Source organism: Panthera leo, chromosome C1, assembly GCF_018350215.1.
Source record: "Panthera leo isolate Ple1 chromosome C1, P.leo_Ple1_pat1.1, whole genome shotgun sequence".
NCBI classification, from domain to species: domain Eukaryota; kingdom Metazoa; phylum Chordata; class Mammalia; order Carnivora; family Felidae; genus Panthera; species Panthera leo.
The window spans coordinates 27728955-27748889 of record NC_056686.1 but is presented as its reverse complement, the minus strand read 5'-3'; the positions used below and the strand labels follow the sequence as shown (position 1 = coordinate 27748889).

General features: G+C 45.1%; 1 protein-coding gene across 2 annotated transcripts in view; it reads right to left on the bottom strand.

Annotated features, from left to right (window-relative positions):
• Window positions 1-1072: 1072 nt before the first annotated feature.
• Window positions 1073-19935, bottom strand: part of THRAP3 (thyroid hormone receptor associated protein 3) — a 75116-nt gene continuing 56253 nt past the window's right edge. For both annotated transcript variants that reach the window (XM_042953171.1, XM_042953172.1), the window contains 9 exons: window positions 15871-16776; window positions 13616-14329; window positions 12499-12671; window positions 11640-11751; window positions 10522-10606; window positions 8369-8556; window positions 5330-5525; window positions 4758-4901; window positions 1073-2676 (listed from right to left, as the gene is read on the bottom strand). In XM_042953171.1, coding sequence (XP_042809105.1) covers window positions 2455-2676; window positions 4758-4901; window positions 5330-5525; window positions 8369-8556; window positions 10522-10606; window positions 11640-11751; window positions 12499-12671; window positions 13616-14329; window positions 15871-16776 — 2740 coding nt within the window. In that variant the 3' untranslated portion in view covers window positions 1073-2454. The remainder of the gene's footprint in view (window positions 2677-4757; window positions 4902-5329; window positions 5526-8368; window positions 8557-10521; window positions 10607-11639; window positions 11752-12498; window positions 12672-13615; window positions 14330-15870; window positions 16777-19935) is intronic.

Sequence of the window (19935 nt, the reverse complement as noted above, 5' to 3'; positions counted from 1 at the left end):
TAGGATGGGTGGGACGAGCTGCGAGGTTGTGAAGCGAAGGAGGCGGAGACGCTAGCCGATAGGTCGGGCCCGGGATTCTGGGAGTGGGTGTGGGAGAGGGGGCGGCCCGGCTCAGCAGGTTCGGCCCCCAACCCAGGGATGAGAAGGACTCCAGGGTCCCTGGCCAGTGCTGGGGCCACAGCTCCCCCACGTGTTTATCCCAACCTAGTCACTTAAATTACAGTCTAGCCGCCTCTCCTCTCCCTGGCAGCCGTAGGCCCTGAGGCTCCCACCCACCGTTCGCACAGAGCCTTCCCTGGCCTATCTTCTCCCCGCTGGCAAGCTTTGAGCAGCAGGGGAAGAGGCGGGAGAGGCGCATACCAGGGTGGGGCCCCCAGCAGGCTGCAGCTGCTCTGAGGCAGGCCCTGGGTGGAGGAGGTGGCTGTCTAGCGCACACAAAGCTATTCCTAGTGTACTCCAAATCTCTGCTGTCCCTGGAAGGCACGTTACCCCCACAGCCCCACCCCAGGTCAAAGGAGGAGGGCAGAGACCCCAGCTTCCCGCCACCTGGCTTCTTTGGTTTCATAAAACACCTCCCAGATTCTCCTTGGGAAAAGGGCGAGAAAAAAGGAACTTGAAGAGCTTCCGTGGCTCCTGCTCAGAGCCAAGCTCAGAGCTAGTAAGGGCTCAAGTTTAGGGTCCATCTGGTGCCAATCCCATCCAGGCTGGGCTTTCAAGTAATCTTTCTGCTCAGTGGTGAACACGGAAGGCTGAACCTGTTGTCCACGACCCGTGACCTTTACCCCACCACTTTGGAAGCCAAAGTCCTTGCCCATAACACAGGGAAAAAACCTAGTTCTCTTGGGGTGTCCAAGTTACAGGATGATGCAAAACCACTGGGGTGACGAGTTACTAGCCAGCAAAGGGTGGCAGTCTCCTCCCAGAACAACTGGGCACGGAGCTGATGAAGAGACTGAGCAACAGTCTGGGCCCAGCCCTCACAGACATTTGTCTTTCAGCTGCCCTGAAGCTGCTGTGGCAGGTACCCTCCCCCCCCCTCCCCCCCACTAAGGGTGACAATGACCAGAGTCCATTTACATCTGCCTTCTTCATTTATTTATTTATTTGCAGGAGGAGTTGAAACAAATTTGAAGGGTGTTTTCATTTTTTTCCCCCTAAACATTAATCATTCAAGTAAAACCAACTTAACTATAGAAATGTAGCAAAGTAAGGGGAAAGAAGCACAACAACCCAAGAGGCAAAGGTTGGGGGTGGGGGGAAGAGGTGGGTGCAGTCCGCATATAACATATGCATAAATGCCATATGATTCACCTGCTCAGGACCGCCTCCCCAGAAGGCAAGCACAAGGACCCATTTTAAGAGGATGTTTTCCCCCCAAACATCCAAGAATGTTTCAACTTAAAGCTTAAGGTTAAAAAAAAAAAAAAAAAAAAAAAAAAAGGAAAAGGAAAAGAAAAAACAAACCCCCACAAACCACCCAGCCATAACCACCTTCCTTAATCGATCATAGGAGTTTCTTTTCATTTTATAAAAAGATTAATAAAAAATATTGAAAAAATTATTTTCTCATCTTATATTTGTAAAGATAATAGAATTCAGAAGTTTCTTAGAAAACAGACCAGAAACTGCCGTCCAGTTTCCACCCCTGTTGCTGAGAGGATCAGCAGGACTACAAAGTTTGGGATACTGGAGCTGCTGGTGGAGAATGGGATGCCCAGCCCAGAAGAAATCAGAAAATATTGGGGTGTGGGGGGGGACGTGGGGTATGGTTAGCAGCACACCATCGGATACATGGCTGTGCAGAAAAGGGGAACACAAGGTGGTCAGAAAGGCCTTGAACTCCTCCTCGACATACAAAACCGATTTTTACAAAGATCCAAGCAGTTTGGTCCCAAACTGAGGTGAACACTTCAAAGTTTATTCACATGCTTTGTTTTCTCTTTGAAGAATCAAAGTTGCCCAAATTAAATCTTTCTGCTATGGTTACTACATATGCCTAAAAAAAAAAAAAAAAAAAAAAAAGGAAGAAGAAGGGCTTTTAAAATCAGGGTAAGGGAGAAGAGATTGAAAATCAAATTAGTCCTCTTAGCTCCAAATGAAATTAAGAACAAAACTGTTGGTTTCTAATAGGGAACAAACCAAAATCCAGGTATCGCTCTCCCCTCCCTACCCCAGCCCCCACCCCGCACACCAACAACAAATGAGAAACACAGCTAAAGCCCAATGTGTTGTGTTTTGCTCCAGAGCTGGGCCCAACCCCCAGGCCCCTCAGCCGGCCGCCTGTCCAGTGGGACTTGGCGCCAGGGATGCTTTCGGCGGTGATAGGATTCTGCGTGGCTGGGGGGTGAGGGGGGTGGGATTTTCGCAATCTTGAGGCTTCTCTGTTTCGCTCCTCACCAGCCATCTTCCCAGCGCCCTCTCTCCCCTGGGCAGGGGCTCCCATCAGAGTGGCCCCTACTCAGTTGTGGGCTGTAAATTGTCCTTCTCTTCTCGGTTCTCTGTCCCACTCTCGTCGTCTTCAATCTCCCCTTCCTCCCCACTGAACTTGTCATGGGCCCATTTGGGGCTGGTGCTGGATTTCCGGAACATGAACCGGCCTCGACCCCGGGGGAAGGCTCCTCGGCCCCGACCCCGGCTCACCCACTTGTCACTGCCTTCGCCTTCACGGTCATCATGCTGAGAGGAAGGAAAACTGCCATCAGTACTGGAGCGAACAATCGTGGCCAGAGCCCTCTTCTCATCCAAATGTGACTCTCAAACCAACCTTTTGCCCCACCCCACCGTTTGTTCCTTTTGTGTCCTCATCCCTGTGCCCTAGTCCAAAAATGCTACTGATTCAGATCCAAGACGATCTTCCTGTTGTGTGCCTTAGGAATTCTAAGGCAGTGGCTTGGGGGCATTATAATAATGATGATAAAACCCTCACTGAGCACTGAAAGACGTTCACACCCATGACCTCATTTAATCCTCACTTCTACCCTATTATTATCACCCTCCACCATGCAAAAGAGGAAGGAAAAAGGCTTAGCAACTTTAGGTGACTCCATGTTATTTAATACACCATCTCTCAAAGGACAGGTCTGAGAAAGCCAATCACACCAAAACATGAAACTATGTCTGATGTGGGACATCAGGCAGCTACCAGAGGAAGTGACACTCAATACCTCGCTGGGATGTCAGCTCTTCCCGCCCACCCCACCCCCCCACCCCAACCAGCCTGGAACAGGAAGTGAGAACAAAGGCAAATGACTTGGTCACAGTGTCAGACCTGTAAGTGGCAAAGGCAGGACCAGAACCCAGCCTCCCATCTTCTATCCCCCCTTTAATTTCATGCAAAGAGGCAGTGTGGCTGAGCAGAAAAAAAACACAGCCTGCATCTCAATCCTGTTCTGATGATCTCATGAGAGAAGGAGGCTCCAATGAAAGAATGAGAAAGCATTTTGAAAACTAGAAGTTGGTGTTCCCTCACGAGCCGCATGGCTTCAAAAACTCTAAACCATCACAAGCAGGACCTCAGGCTCCAGGGGTCAACTCAGCTAAGGGCCAGCTGCTTCTTACCAGGGCTGCCTGTTCAACAGCCTAAATGCATGAAGCCAGCAATGCTCCTTCAGAAGGCAGATGGGAGACAGGGAGAAGGGCTCTACATGGACTTTAATCATTCTCCTATAGCAGTGCCACTCCAGCACTGATCCTAGGCCGCACCAACTCCTCCCTGGAGGGTCCAAGGGTCCTCTAGGAGTCTCAACTCAGCTCCTAGCAGCCCCAGAAAAGTGAAGTTGGCTGTACACAACCATCTACAAAACCTGTTTCCTAACTGTGCAACTGACAATACACACCAACACCAGCCCTTCTTGTGGGTGATGAAGGCTTGGCTGCAAGTTTACTTTGGTTACAACACTCAGAGTCACGTGCTGGGACCTAGGCCTGCTAGTGATATATAGCAAGGCGGAGAGAACTTACTCATTGGCAAGGTAATCCAGCCTAGAAGAGCCCCAGTATGAGGGAGACAGGGAGAGCCTGGGAAATGCCTGCTACTTCGGAGTGACCAGAAGCTGAGATGAGAGGAGCCCAGTGTCATTTCATTCTGGAGACAGATCCCCTCCCTCACAGAGACCCTGTGCTGTCTTTTCTATCTATCTTGCACGAGGGAGTGAGAGTGGAACTGCAGACTTGGGAGAGGGTTATGACTCCATCCCTGAATAAAGGCTGGAGGGAGGCTGAGGTTGGGTTAGCAATTAAAAAGCTCACAGACCTATGAGGCACCTGGGTGGCTCCGTTGGTTAAGTGTCTGACTCTGAACTTTGGCTCAGGTCATGATCTCACAGTTCGTGAGTTTGAGCTCCGTGTCGGGCTCTGTGCTGGCAGTGCGGAGCCTGCTTGTGATTCTTTCTCTCTCTGCCCCTTCCCTGTACGCTCTCTCTCAAAATAAATAAATAAACTTAAAAAAAAAAAAAAAAAAAAAAAAGCTCACAGACTAAAAAGGCCAGAGCAAGCCTTCTTGTTTATCCTAGAATCCATAAACCTCTTAGACGATAAAACACTTCTGAGGCCGGGACCAGCTCTCAAGAGAACACTCCTCTTTTGCCGGCACTGTGCTGTCCCTCGAGTACAAATCTCCCCCCTGCCCCCTCCCAGTGCAATATGCCTACACACGTATTTAATCACAGTTCTGGACAGATCAATTAAAGGCTTGGTATCAGCTACTGTGTGTGCCCAAGGCACTGCTCCGGCCCTTCCCGCTTATCCCAGACACCTACCAAGTAATACTTCTTGCTTTTGGGTGTGTACTCGGGGTCCCACTCCTCCTCCCGGGTTCTCTTTTGAAAATCGTTGTTGCTGTTATTGTTGTTGTTACCAGAGTAGTTGCCTCTGCCCCAGCCTCTCCCTCTGGCTCGAAATTGCTGTGGCATTAAGTAGGGAAAAGGAACAAAGGACTCTGTCAGGAATGGAGAAAAACAACTCCCTGCCTTCTGTTCAAATCCTGTTCTAGTGCAGAACAGACAGCAGTCCTCTGGTCAATCTGCTGGTCAAATGGTCTCTAGCTCAAGTCTGGAGCCCATACAGAGAGGACCATATGGCACAAGGCCCTCCCTACAGACACAGCAGGGAGTCAAGGTAAGTGGGGGAAATAATGAGGCCAGAAGCCCCAAGAGGCTTTCTAGGTAAGAAAAATAACTAAAAAGAAAAACCTTAAGGAAGAGGGGAACCACAGATTCTGGGATCTATAGACTGAATTCCTTGTATCAAGGACAATAAAACTAGTATTTGGATAAACAAACAATTGGGAGGAATAGGGGCTCAGAGAAAGGGAGAGGGGGCAGGATCTTACAAAGGTCCCTCGAGCTCTGCCTCCTCTTTCACTTGGACCCACGAAGTCTTTGGTCCCCAGTCTGGACTTGTCAAAGCCTGTGGTGCTCTCTTCCCTCTCCTCCGTCTCTTCAGTGTACTCTTCCGCTTTGTAGGAGTGGGATGACTGGGAGGAAGAGGAGGATGACCTGGACCGGTCTCGTGCTCTCCGGTGCTTCCTACGAAAACAGAAGAGCCAGGGATTTAAATCACCAAGCTCCAGGGTACAACGCCCTTGGCTGTACTCTCTGGTAAGAAGCACAGGGCAATCAGGAACATATCTGTGATGAAAACACTGAAGACACTGAGTAACCTCAAAACACCCAACTCACCCCCAGCTTACCCACCCAGGGTACCTAGGAGGCCTCCTCTCAGTTCTGTGGGTCATGTTCAGTGACAGGTCTATGTGTCAGCCTGTGATGAACATGGGACATACACAGAGAAGGAACAGAACACAGCCCATGGCCCCGTATAATACATTTGCATGAACTAGAAAGGCAGAGGAGAGAACGCTGCATTGCAAGCCATGACGTATCTGGAACTGGGACAGAGGTTTAATATATTACCATGTGTTTAGGGCTTTACATTACTTTTATTTCTCATAGGAAGAACACTACTGGCCTAATTTAGGCCTGTTCTAGAGACTGAACAAACAATATGCTTCAACACTTCACAATGACATAGCAGGTGTGTAGTGAATGGCGGCTGTGATTATTCAGTATTATTTCTCCCACTTTATAGACAAGAGATTCAGGGTGACAGAGCTGAGCAGAACTGGGGTTCAAACCTAGCTCTAATTATACCACTATCCCACATACCACCTCTCACTGAGCTCAAACAGGTTGAGTTATTAAAGCACAGGATCCGGCAAAACTCTTCCCAGAGTTACTTCCCTCCCTTTCCTTCATCTGAGAGAAATTACAGACCAGGGCAAATTAGCTTACTACAATGAGTCACCGTCTATGGAGAAGTCGGTGCCAGTCCTGCCATGTGCTAGTGGGGGTTACTGGCTGCCTTTAAGATGGCAGAAAGGCCAGGCTCCCAGGAGTAGAGGACACTTAGAGGTAAAGGCCAGCCAAGCGCCAATAACCTACTGCTATCCTCCCTTCCCATGTCCCCCTCCATTTCGCAAACAAAGCACCCTGCTCCCTCTCCCACCACATTCGCCATTTGAGAAGCTCAAGAACTTAAATATTTAAATCCTAGTGCCTCTTTCTAGCATTTACTCATAAATAGGGGAAATCTAAGTTATCATCACAGGATTTTTCTAAGAGGTTTTAAAAACAAGATCCCAAAAGGCCTCAGACTGGAGTCCCAGTATCACTTTTATTACTTGTGTGATCTTGGGTTAAGTTGTTCTTCAGTCATTCGAGAAACCGTTTTTGTAAACTGAAGAGTGATGGGATATATATATATATTTTTTTTTTTTTTTAATTTCTTTTAATTTTTAATTTATTTTTGAGACAGAGAGAGACAGAGCATGAGAGGGGAGGGGCAGAGAGAGAGGGAGACACAGAATCAGAAGCAGGCTCCAGGCTCCGAGCCGTCAGCACAGAGCCTGACACTGGGCTCAAACTCACGGACTGTGAGATCACAACCTGAGCCGAAGTCGGATGCCCAACCGACTGAGTCACCCAGGAGCCCCTGAAGAATGATATTTAACGAGATTAAACATCTTTCTTCTTGCCCCAATCACAAAACACTAGGGTTTCAACATCACACAGCAAGTCAGGGGAAGAGGTACGTGTTCCAGGGAAAGGAATCAGGATCAATAATCCAAACCCAACCCTGAAATGTTTGAGGGGTTTTGCCTCCTTTCCACCAGAAGCAGTGCTGAGGACTACTGGACCACCACATCCACTCCCTGTTGAGGATTATCAGGTCCCTTTGTCAGGGGGCAGTCCTGGCAAGTGCCAGGGCTTCTGATGCACAAGTAACACAGTGGAAGGAAGAAAAAGTGGGACAGAAGATCTGAGTTTTGATGTCAGCTGATAATTATGTCATTTCAGAAAAATCATTATAAGCTCAGCTTATCTTTCAAATGGGCAAAGTGGGTACCATACCAACCATGCAACTTATCTCAAAGGATTGTTATCAGAAAATGGATAATGAAAACGCCTGCTGGCCAAAGTTCAGAAACAGCAAAAGTGGTGTTGCTTCATATGGGAATGTGTGGGGCTTCAATTCTACGTTTAATGAGACATGATTGAAAAGTCATGGAACTTTCACAGATGTAAACAGAAATGACAGGACCTTGGCATGAATGCTGCCCTATGAAGTTCAACAACGCTACCTTTGTTTAAAGAATATTTGGAACACCTTACTTGGAAGTGTCTGTCAAACTAGATCTTAAAGGGCATTTAAGATCAACAATCTTGGGGCGCCTGGGTGGCTCAGTCAAGTATTCAATTCTTGATTTTGGCTCAGGTCATGATTTCATGCTTTGTGAGACAGAGCCCCAAGAACCCCCTCATCATGCTCTGTGCTGACAGCATTGAGCCTGCTAGGGATTCATTCTCTCTCTCTCTCTCTCTCTCTCTCTCTCAAAATAAAGAAACATTAACCGGGGGGGGAAAAAGAATGTTCTTAAAAAAAAAAAAAATCAACAACCTTGTCCTATATTTAGTTTCACCCTATGTCTTTGACAAAAGTGTTACTATGAGCCAACAACTTTGAGCCATTTCTAAAACATAACCTCCCCATTAAAATTTGTGATGAAAAAGAATGTATCAAAGAAAATGTCTAAAATAACCCAAAAGGAATTCCCAAATGATTTTCCACTCCATCCCTAGAGCCAAACTAAAGACCCACCTCCCAGGAGGCCTTCTCTGGACAAGGATCATACCCCTACTTTGATGCAGAAGTTGTTTTCAAGCCAGGGACCTTACTTGACAGTTACAGGATATCAAAGAACAAACTGCTATCATCCCTAACCCTAAATGAAACTCTGGTATAGAGCCCAGAAGGAGCAGACAAGAGACCCCACTCAGAAGTCTGAATGAGGGAACAGGGGCTTACGTACTTCTGCTTCTTTGATCCTTTATGAGTTTTCTCTGTTTTCTCAGCTGATCTTTCCCTCGAGTGGCTTGAGTCTCGGGAATCCACTGATTCTCTTGATTTACCTCGTTTAAGATCTCTCTCCTTATGTTTTTTACGACGTTCAATATCAAGGCGCAGATCAACAGGATCATCTTTGTATTTTCCCTCAGTCTGCCAAGAGAGAAATCAAAATGAAGGTTTTTGGGATTCAGGGCTGCCAACTCAACCACCCCACAAACTGTGGTTCCCACTCCAATGGAGCGGTACAGAGGAAGCACTGGGAGTGTGAGGCACCGCACCCAAGCTTGGGAGGGATACAGGACGTCCCACAGAAGTCCCTTCCTGAGGGTCCCTCACAGAACCCAAACCAGTTCTCTGAAATAATGTCTACCTTCTGAAAACGCTAAACATTGATCTCGCCTTGTTTGCTTCCTCTGTGGCCCAGTAATGACTCTGGCTAGCCTACAAGCTGAGAAGGCCAAATTCCGCTTTAGAGGGTGGCTGGTTAGGCTGGGTCAGGCCTATAGTCACCACCAAGAGCGGAAATGCCTGTGTCGTGCTGTCCTTCCCTACCTATGCTGTGGCAGCCACCATGGGTTTATGCTCTCCTTGGAACTGGCTCTGAGCATGCAGCCCAGCAACAGAGCATGGGACACTTCAGCAGCCTTCCAAAATGCTTAGTTACAATGAGAAACAGCTTTAGAGAGGGAACATCAAAAACCATTACGGAAAATTCATGAAGTGACAATACCAGGTCAAAATTTATTTTAAAAAAGAAAAAAGCAGCAGCAGAAAAAGAAAGCAAAACCCCGTTTTTGCTGACTTCCTAGGAAGTCGAAGCCTCAGGGTACATGCACCGCAGATGGACAGCAGTAGCACTGTGCGTCCCAAACCAGGGCAAAGGCTTTCGACAGCTCTTGGGACACTCAGAGCAGAGGGCAAGGTGGATTCAGGATCATTAAGCACCAGGATTTGCCTCATGGGAAGTAAAACTTCTCTAAAAGAGGAAGGAATGGGCAGCTGACTCTGTATTAACATTGCACTTACACAAACTACTAAGCTTTTTGCCGAAATAAGTTTAAGGTTTATTGTTATCATGTTGGTTTTGAGAGGGAATGGGGCCTCTGCACCCTCCAAAGACAAAAACAGAACAAAACAACAAAACAAAGGCAGAAGCTGCTCTCTGAGGCCGTGCACCCCCAGCACCTCTATGGGGTCAGCTCTGCGAGGCCTTGAGGACCAGCTCTCTTCTGCTGTTTCAAAGCCTTGCATTTCACATGGTTAGTGCCGAGCTGGGGGAGTACCGGGGGGTGGGGGAGGCGACAAATGGAGAAAAAGAAAAGGGGGTGGGAGAGAAGACACTGTGCCAGAGTGCCTCTCATCACATTCAACTACCAAGACAATTCTGTCCAGAAGACTTGAAGATTAATATCTTTAGAAAAGGTTTCAGCAGCAATGGAAATCTTTAATTTTAAATTTTAACTGCATATGTGAATGAAGGTCAATAAACACTAAGACTTAAAAAAAAAACCCAAACCTATTATTTCACAGTAAAAAGACTGCATACAAGCTTTAACTTCTTAATAACTATGTTTGCGTGCACATCATTGCAAATGTAGCTGGGCTATCAAAATAATGTTTAGCTTTTAAAGTAACAGTAACCGACAGATGATAAATATGGTACAATGTTAGAAAAAAAAAACTGGACTAGCTGTTTAAAACAGTCTACCATGTTAAGATATGAATATTTCACTCTCCTCTGACATGCATGTCTTTTTGAAATCATGGTTGGAAATAGTGCATGTAATATAGTTGATTTGATAATACTTACAAGCAGAAAAATATCACAAAAAGTTTCTTCTCTCATCATGGGCACTTGTTCCAAAACTCCTCTCTTTTTTTTCTCAAGCTCACCTCAATAGACTTTGGGGTCATTTACCATATTCTAACCACTTCACAAAGGTTGTTGATACATTTAATAAAAATTAACCCTTTGTAGTTCATTTTTAGAATTATGCCCATCCTTAAAAGAAAAACACAAACTTAAGTAGAGAGTAATTTAAACAAACACATTTCTGTCAAGTTCATGCCCAACGCACTCATTTTGTTGGAATTACGATCAAAGCAACAGTTCACCTTGTAGCCAGGTTCCCGTGGGCTTTTCATTTCGTCATGAGCCAAACCATGTTTTCTGAATGTACTGGGAGAAATGTCTATCCTCCTAAAAATTGAAAACAGAAAAAAGGTTTAATATCCCGCAGTATGAATATAGTAGTGGTAACATTTTAGTTCATAAGTTGGGCAACAGAATCATAGGCATTCTTTTCCATTATGTTTCCTAACTTAGACACATACATTATTTACATTCTTTGCTTATATGTTTATACTCTCCCATAGGTGTGTCCGTGAGCACACAGGCGCGTACACACAACATACACACCAACCTCTCAAACTCAAACTGAAGAAACTTCTCATTCCTTCCCAATATTGTTACAGCCAGGAAGAAAGACTCACCTACACCCACACCTATTATCTCAAATTCACATCAAGACTATCCATGCCCTGCTAACCTCAAAGAGCAGTTTTCATCTTGGGAATAAGAATATAATAGCCCATTATTTACCTATGAGATTCGGTCTAGATGAGAAAACAACGGCCTGGCACGTACACACACCCCAAAGACCCTAAAACCCAAAGATTGTTGTAGAAACAGCATTCTCCTACCTACCGCAACAGGCTCAAGAGCGGACTATTAAGAAATTAAAGATACGGCCAAGTTTGTTTCTAGACAAAGCCCGTAACTGCTGAATATACTGCCACAATTGAATGTGATACTCTAAAACTGTTGGGCTTTTAAACCCTTTGACACAATTCTGCAAGCTCTCCCACCCACGGCAAATTCTTCCAAAAGAACGGATATATGGAACACAGGGGTTGCTTACAGAAACTTAGCATTTACTCTGCCTATAGAAAGTTCACAGTGGTCTCAGGTTACTATTTGTCAGCTCCCAACAATACAAGGATTCATCTATATCAAAAGGCCGGTCTTCCTCAGGCCCAAAGTGAGCAACCATAGTCATTAAGGCATGTCCTTTCCACTCAAACAACAAACGCCCACTGCTACCCTAGAGTCTGGAGAGTGTTTACCCTAAACCCTGCTGCTAACGCACCTGATGTTGATAAAAACAAGAGGAGTTTATTATCTGATGAGCAATCTTTTATGGCCACCTCTAGTGTAAGGCTGAAGTCCTCACCTGTGTATCTCTGGGCTTTTCTTGTTTTTAGCCGCCTCCTGCTCAGTTCCTCTCTTTAGGTATTTAGTAAAGCGCTCATGCAATGTCATTCCTGAGGACCCAAAGTGATGCTCTGTGGGAATTCAAAGAACACGTTATGCTACCAAAGGCAGAATATTCAACTCTTCTGCATGAACCTGTAGCCAGAGATGTGACTCAAGTCGTCAAATACACGTAACAAACACGCTGAAAAGAGGGAGGAAAAACGGCTGGTTCAGACACGATCCAATGTTGGCCACTGGGTTTCCACTATATAAGTCCCTTGTCTTAGGACATGGATACAAGGAAACCGAGAGCTCACTTCTCTGTGAATTACAGCACCAACTCCCACTGGAGTTTAGATTTCAGGTAGAACCTGTAACTGGCCCAACCTAGCTTCTGTATCACTTCTCTCAGCCATTCCCAACCTGCCCACCTCAATCTGCCCAGGAAATGGTAGAATAATGTGGGGAAGAAATTCACAGCACAAAGTCTCTGAGAGATCTCTACAGGCTTTCATCTGCTAGAAAGGAAAAGAGGTGCTGGAAAAGCCACTTTTCATACTTCCTTCTGCCAGCATTTTAAACCTTACATGAAGTATTTTACCTATTCTCACGAGCACAGGTTACTATAATTTCAAAATGTTCAAGTCTGTAATTACAAAATGGAAACTCCTCCTTGGAAGGAATTTCTTCAAGCCAGTCTCTAGCTTCAAAGGCCCTTTTGATGAGATAAAGGGCCCCAAAAGGCTCCCTTAGTCACCCACTCATCCTTCTGCTTATAGCAGAGGAAGCTAAGCACGCAGAAAGGGAGGCTCAAGCAGGCTGGGGTCTGCACTCACCTTTAACATGGTGAACAATGGTCACTATATGCTGGGCAAACAGTTCAGAGGGGCTCCGCTGAGACTGAGCTGACTGTATGTGCTGGAAAATGGAACGAAATTCCTGTTCCTTTTTGTTGCTATGGACTAGATCCCGACAGAGCTTGCGTTCCTGAGCCAATAAGCCACTGGGTCTGAAAAAGAAACATAGGGAGGCCCCGTGGAACAAGATATACAGGAAGTCAAAACACTCAAACCCTAAAAATACAATGCTTTTTTTTCCTCAGTAGTTTTAAATTTACCCACAAAGTTCCTTTTTGCTTCCTACCCAAGTTCAAAGTAATTTCAATGGACCATAACTAGGGAAAAGGGCATCCAAAATCTCTCTTCCCTTTTTTCACTGGGAGTCTCTGACAGGAACAAATGGTCAGGGTAAATAAAGTACTCAACATCAGTAACTCTGTTTTTGGAGTCGCTGCTGGTTTTAACACACACAACAAATTGAAAAGTATTTAAAAGATCAACTAGTTTGCCCAGCCAGGGCCACTCAGTGAAGTGACAGTGACGTGGGAGGTGCCCGGAATGCTGCTCAGGCAGACTTCAACTGGCTGTGCGGTTCTCACACCAGGTATAAAACAGTCAGTCTGGGCCTTACCATTCTTCCCTAAAGTTCTGCCAACACACCCTTCTTCCACCCAAGCCCCAACTTTAAAATTGCTATGTTATGTGATGGAGGTCTGTAGTAATAACTGACTCTGGTAACCAGCATGGAAAAATGGATTCTGGATGGCTCCACAGGCAAAATCGCCTTAAGCACATTTAAGGGGAAAAAAATGGGATGACAGGGTATATGGGGTAGGGTAATGGACAGAGGTCAAGAGGGGACCCAACACCCAGAAAGCCAGTCACTGAAGACTGCAAAGATGCTTCACCACCCCTGTGATACTGCCCCCAACACATAACTCCTTAGTGACACACACTTCTCCACTGAACACAGGTTGACGTATCAGCTATGAAACTTGGATAGCACAGGAAATACAGGAGGGGCCTGTCCTGGTTCCAGAACATCCTTAGAGAGAGGGATAAGGAGATGCCCCTTAGACCACTAAAGCCCTGAGGTTCAAGGACCACACCTCACCTGGCAAGGTCCTCATCAAAAGAGTCCATCCGGACATTGACCTGGGCCTCTCGAGTAATAGAAAAGGAAGACTTCCCTGAGGAAAAGTCTCCTTTGGCTCCTAGCTTCTCTCGGCTCTCAGAGGTCTTTCTCGGGGGAGGTGAAGAGCTTTTCTCCTGGACTGCTTTGTAAGCGGTCACTCGGAAATTCTTTTCAGGCACAAACCCCCGGTGCCCACTTTCGGTTCTCTTGGGCCCTCCCCGATCCTCCTTTTTGGATCTCTCTGAGAAAGATTCCTCCTCCAGCTCCTCGGTTTTCCTCTGCTTTTCCTTCCCTGGAGGCGCATACACCAGGCCCTCCCATTTGCCGGACTTCTCCTCCTCCTGGTTTTTGTTTGCACCTGCTATAACTTTCGACATAAATTTGGGTTCATCATCAAACTCTGATTCCTTCCTTCCCTTCGCTTTGTCTTTATCTTGACCATCCATGTCCTCCTTATGGAAGTCAGCCATCTTCTTCTCAAAGTCATCTCGAAGCTTATACCTTTTGGGAGACTGGCTACCCCGAAAAGACTTTTCAGCATCAGTTTTGGGAGCAAATGGATCAGATTTCATTTTCGCATCACCCAAGCCCGTGTCAGAGAAGCTCCCTTTTTCTTTCATTTTCTCTTTATCAGTGTTTGTTTGTTTCTGTTCCTTATCTTTTCCGTTCTCAGTCTTCTGCTCTTCTAGGTACCTAGTTATAAAACACAAGGGAGACACAAAAGAGGCTTCTTTAAGCAACCTGATCTAAAACAGCACCATTCTTTTTTTTTTTTTTTTTAATTCTCTGAACAAACATGTCTTGTAGATTCCAGTGTTACCAAAGGACTTTCTACTTGGTTACTTTCTAGTAATTTCTAAAAAGTGGCCCTTCACAGATCTATGAACTTGGATGCCATTTAAGAGAAAAATACATGGCCCGTGGAGTTGTATCTTACAAGAGCAACCAAAAAGAAAACAGCAAAGGTAATTTTTTAGGATACTAAAAAACAAAAACCTACTTACCTGTAAGTGGTCTAGGAAAAAAAAAATTAAGGTCTTATCCAACCTTCACTCAGTCACTTAAAATCTGCTTTCAGCAAAGTTAACATAGAATGTTCAACCTTGGACTGTTTTGCTTTTTATACAACTCACATTTGGAAATACAAGTCTCAAAAGAGACTTCATGTTTGCTTCAAGTCACCTAGAAGATCTAAATATGAAATATACTGCGAACACAAATAAAAACAAAATACAAGTTAATTGGGGGAAGAGGGCAAAAACCATCCTACTCGTTCTTATGGAAAAGCAGAGCTCATCCTTGAGTCTCCTAATGAGACTCCCAGTCCTGGCAAGGAACCACACTTACACTTTAAAGCAGACTCACTGAAGGCTGGAAAGTACAGAGGCTGAACATCTCATTTGTACCATTAACGAAGCAAGTCTAATCAAGTTATAGTTGAGTTAATATGGCAAAGAAGAATCAAAGGACAGCAGGGGCACCAAAGAATATGCTAATGAGACAGAGAGAGAGAGAAAAGGAGGGGGGAACCACCTGCCCGGTTAAGTACCTCTTGACAACCTGGTCCCAATGCAACTTCCCTGTTCCTTCTGCCATCCCAATCCATCCAACCACACACAAAGGTTCAGGTTCCAACTCACCATGTCCCCCACAGCAGAAGCACAGTCACGTCTTCTAACACACGCAACCTGGTTAGCTTCTACTGGGACACACACCCACCTTGTGATTTTAAAACAAGGGCTTCCTGGACTAAGCCTCAGGCTTTCCCATTTTGCCCAGTCTCCTCAACTGGAGGGTGTGAGGGTACAAGGTGTAGCTCTTCATCATCATGGGCTGATGCAGATTGATCACAGTAGATGGTGGGTCCTACAGGGTCTAACATCTCCAATGGCCCGCTCATTTTGGCAAAGACCATAATTTTTTGATAGCTGACCCACAAAACTCTGTTCTCTGGCTTACGTTGGTAGAATCCAAGGCAAATTTTAAATGTGAAAACATCATTGCAGAGCAGTCTAAAGAAACTTTATGCTACGACACAAATTCAGGGAGGCAGGAAAGCTAGAGTTAAGCTCAAGGTTTCCTTGGGTGATTCTTTTCAAGGTTGCTACTGCAAAGTTTAGGAAACGGGGATTGCCTTATCACCATTAATCAGAGCTCTAACCTAGATCACATTACAATTAAACTGCCAGCTGGCAAGATAAAAACACAACCAGGAGAGGAAACGAGACACTTGCCTCTTGGTATAGGCTGCTCCTCCTGGAGCAGCAGCCTCCTCCTTTTGAGACGAGCCATACGTGGAGCCAGTGGCCGGTGGACTCTTACCCACAGGGCTCTTTTTGGATGGACTCAAGGACCCAGAGCCATGATCGAATGGACCTTGGTGTGTCCCAGCCTGGTACCCAGCACCACTCTGCAGAGTTGAGCCCATCTGGGATGTGCTGGAAAGTGGAGGGCTAGGTTTTGGCACAGGGCTAGGACGGGGTGAGCGCCGCCTCACCACCACAGACTGGAGCGGGCTTTTGAGAGCAGGGCTTCGCTCCCGGGGACTCAACTCAGAAACTGCAGAGGCCCGTGACGCAGAACCAGCAGTGTATGTGGTGGCATCTGGCCACGGTTTCGAGCTGTCAGATGCTTTTGTGTCTTGAGAGGTGCCTCCAGAGAACGTCTGCTCCTTGGCCTCATCTCCTTGGTTATCCCCAGCAGCCTGAGACGGCCGGCTATCCTTGGAAGAGGACTTTTTCTCCTTTGCAGACTTGCGCTTAGAAGATTCAACTCGGCTGTGGTTGGAGGAAGAACGAGACGATGAGGAGCGCCTCGACCTGTCAGAGGAAGACTTATCGGAGTTTCTAGAATGGCTCCTGGACCTCGGTGAAGGGGACCTTCTCTTTGGGGACCGGGATCGGGAACGGCCCCGACGAGGACTGTATGCTTGCCGGTAATTCTGCCAATTCGAGCGGTAGTTTCCATAGCCTCCTCGGTTATACTGGCCCCACGGATAAAAGCCTCTGTTGCGCCCACGGAAATAATAGGGCCTTCTATAGCCTCTGTTGTGACCTCGGAAATCCCGATTCTGATACACTCTTGGGTGATTTCTCTCTCTGTTATGAGCTGGAGAATATGATCTGGAACGAGACCTAGAACTGAAAAGGGGGAGGAGGGAAACATTTGAATTTTTGACACAAGCCCTTTTAAGACATCCCTGCCAACAAAGAGGTAACGGTTTGAGATCCTGTTCTTAAATATTTTATTTTCAAAGAAAGGGCACAATTTAAATATCTGATCCCATTGCTGACCCATATGAAGTACAAATACACAGATATGAATCGTTTTAACAATTACACACTGAGATTGCTTCATTAATACTGTAGCCCTTTTTAAATAGAAATGTGTTTCTACAATGCTTAAAAGAATAATGTTCTTAATGTAGTACACTAAACAAAATCATTTTAATATAGTATACACGTTGCTGAGAATTTCACATGGGATTCTACAGGTCCCTAACCCATTGGAAGCCAGGAAGAATGCAAGCTCAGACAAAGGTCCAGACTAAATGTAGGTCCTCACCCCTTATCGTGGTATAACACTCTACTCCTCATCCCATTCAGCCCTCTCTGTCTATGCAGGACTACTTCCTTAGATTCCACTAAAACCTTGGGTTGTAAACACACAGTCCCAACCAAAGAACACTTAAACAGGAACTTGGAGATGCTACTGCTCAGAGCTTAAAACAATTCACTGAAATCAGGTCAGCAAAAGATACAAAAATACTGTTTTTCTTACTGGGGACCTGGGGGCACCTGGGTGGCTCAGTCCGTTTAAGAGCCCAACTTCAGCTCAGATTGTGATCTCACGGTTTGTGGGTTCAAGCCCCACATTGGGTTCTGTGCTGACAGCTCAGAGCCTGGAGCCTGTTTCAGATTCTGTGTCTCCCTCTCTCTCTGCCCCTCTCCCCACTCACACTGTCTCTCTCAAAAATAAACTTAAAAAAAAATATTTACTGGGGACCTGGAAATGGTTTCATTTCTTAGGTGGATGACTTTCTGTTGTTGAATCACACGATCCTACCTAGGTGCCAGAAGAGGGCACCATCTGACCATAAACACCCAAGTACACAGGAGGTTCAGTAAAGAAAATGACAAAACCAACCCTCTTCCGGCACCACCACCCACACGTCTTTCAAGTGAACCTAAAGCCAAGTGTTGTGTTCTTCATCCAACAATCTGGGACTCTAACTGGGCAAAGGGGCATTTCCAGAACCACAGGGATTTAACAATAACCTGATTTTGTAAAAATTACATGTTTATGAATGCTAAGTTTGTCAATGACAGAGAGCTGTTTTGATCCAAAAGCCAAAGTTATCTGTTGGTATAAAAATCTGCTGGGGTTCTTGGACACCGAATGTGCCTTGTCGATTATGATATACATCATTAACATAAAAATATCTAAAATTACTAGAAAAAAGTCTTCGCAAAAATACTTTCTTTACATACAGTAGAATAAAAACCTTCAGTTAACAGAATTTTTCATATTTGGCCTAACCAAAAACAGATTTTATTTGCTTGTTTTATAAATAACTCCATTTAGCAAATATGACAGATCTTAACTAAACAAATGGTGTTTTTGAAAAGAAATTTATATTAATCTATAGAAGATAAAAGTGGGATCCGTCTTCCCACGGTGTTCTTTATCCACCCCAAGAACAATTGTGACTGGCAAAAACGTATCTTATGGCTGGTTGTTAACAGTTACCATTTAAGTACAATGAAAAAAAACTTACCTTCCATACTTTTCATTCGAAAACAGTAACAATATAAGAAAAGAAGGAAGAGGCAGATGCAGGCTATGAAAGTGTGTATGACCCGATTAAATGGCTATACTTGAGGGAGGTGATGCACCACCAGCACTAAGGAGGGTTTAATTCATGTCCCATCCTCAGAGGCTACTGCTGCTTCTGTCACCAACTACTAGTGCGGGCCCTGTGGCATACCGCATCCAAACCCCGCAGTCATTGCACAGATGCAAGAACATGAGTCTCTGCAGATTGCAAATGAAGTTATTTACAAGAAGTCACTTAAAAGGATACAGTCTGTGAAATACAAGGAAACAATCAATTTTCTCCAATTCTGTAGAACTCAGCAGTTAAGTTAATTTAAAGGCATGGTTTCTCAAACTCTCTGGATAGTATACTTTCCTTGTAGGAGAGGGGAAAAAAAAGGAAAAAAAATCATGGAACAGATAAGCCAGAAATAAAAAGTGAACATCCAGTGGCAAATTTATCTGTTTCTAAAAAACAGAGATGTCAGACTAGAATCGAGTATAAAAACATGTTTTCCAGTGGAGAAATTCCTCCAAAATAACAATCTTCTCGGTATAAGATAGCACATAAAGTGGCTCTAGGCCTACCCCAGCACATACTGCCCGAGATATTTTTCCCTCATTTGCCAAGTCAGTGACCATGCCAAATAATCTGTAGAATACGAAGACATCTGTCCAGACAGATTTGCCCGGAATCCCAGCTACCACAAATACTTCAGAGCTGGTTAGCATTTTTCAATTTGGTTTGTGTGCGTTCAATTTTGTCATTCAGTTTTGGTTGTAGAGCCCTTGTTTTTAAGGCAATTACTTAATTTCCATCCACTAGATTAAGTTTTAAAGTGTTACTCTCTTCAGAACAAACCGAGCTAAAGTGAAGTTGAAATGGCACTAATCAAAAGACTCTGGGGGCAAAGCAGGAGTAGGTTACTAAGAGTCTCTGCTCAGTCCCATGCCTTGACAGCAACTTCCTAAGGTAGATATAAACATATTTTGGTGGGTTTCCCTCTTCTTTTTTTCGGGGCTAGTGAAAGGTAGAAGTTTATTTATATTGACTCTGACACAATTAAGCAACAGTCTCTAGCCTAGGGCTTGAACAAAGTTTGACCTAAAAATGCATGCCCAAAAAACACGGAAGAGAGGGTGAGAGACTAGGACTCATTATCACAAAGTGTTAATATTATCTTTAAAAAAAAAAAAAAAAAAAAAAAAATCTAGTGTTTCTTGTTTGAGGAAGAGACTCTGTATATTCTAACTTATAGCAGAATCATTAAGAGCGGTACCTGGATGGCTCAGTCGGTTAAGTCTCCAACTTCAGCTTGGGTCATGACCTCACAGTTTGTGAGTTCGAGTCCTGTATCTGGCTCTGTACTGACAGCTCAGAGCCTGGAGCCTGCATCAGATTCTCTGTCTCCCTCTCTCTCTGCCCCTACCCCACTAGCGCACTCTCTCTCTCTCAAAAATAAATAAGCACTAAAAAAATATAT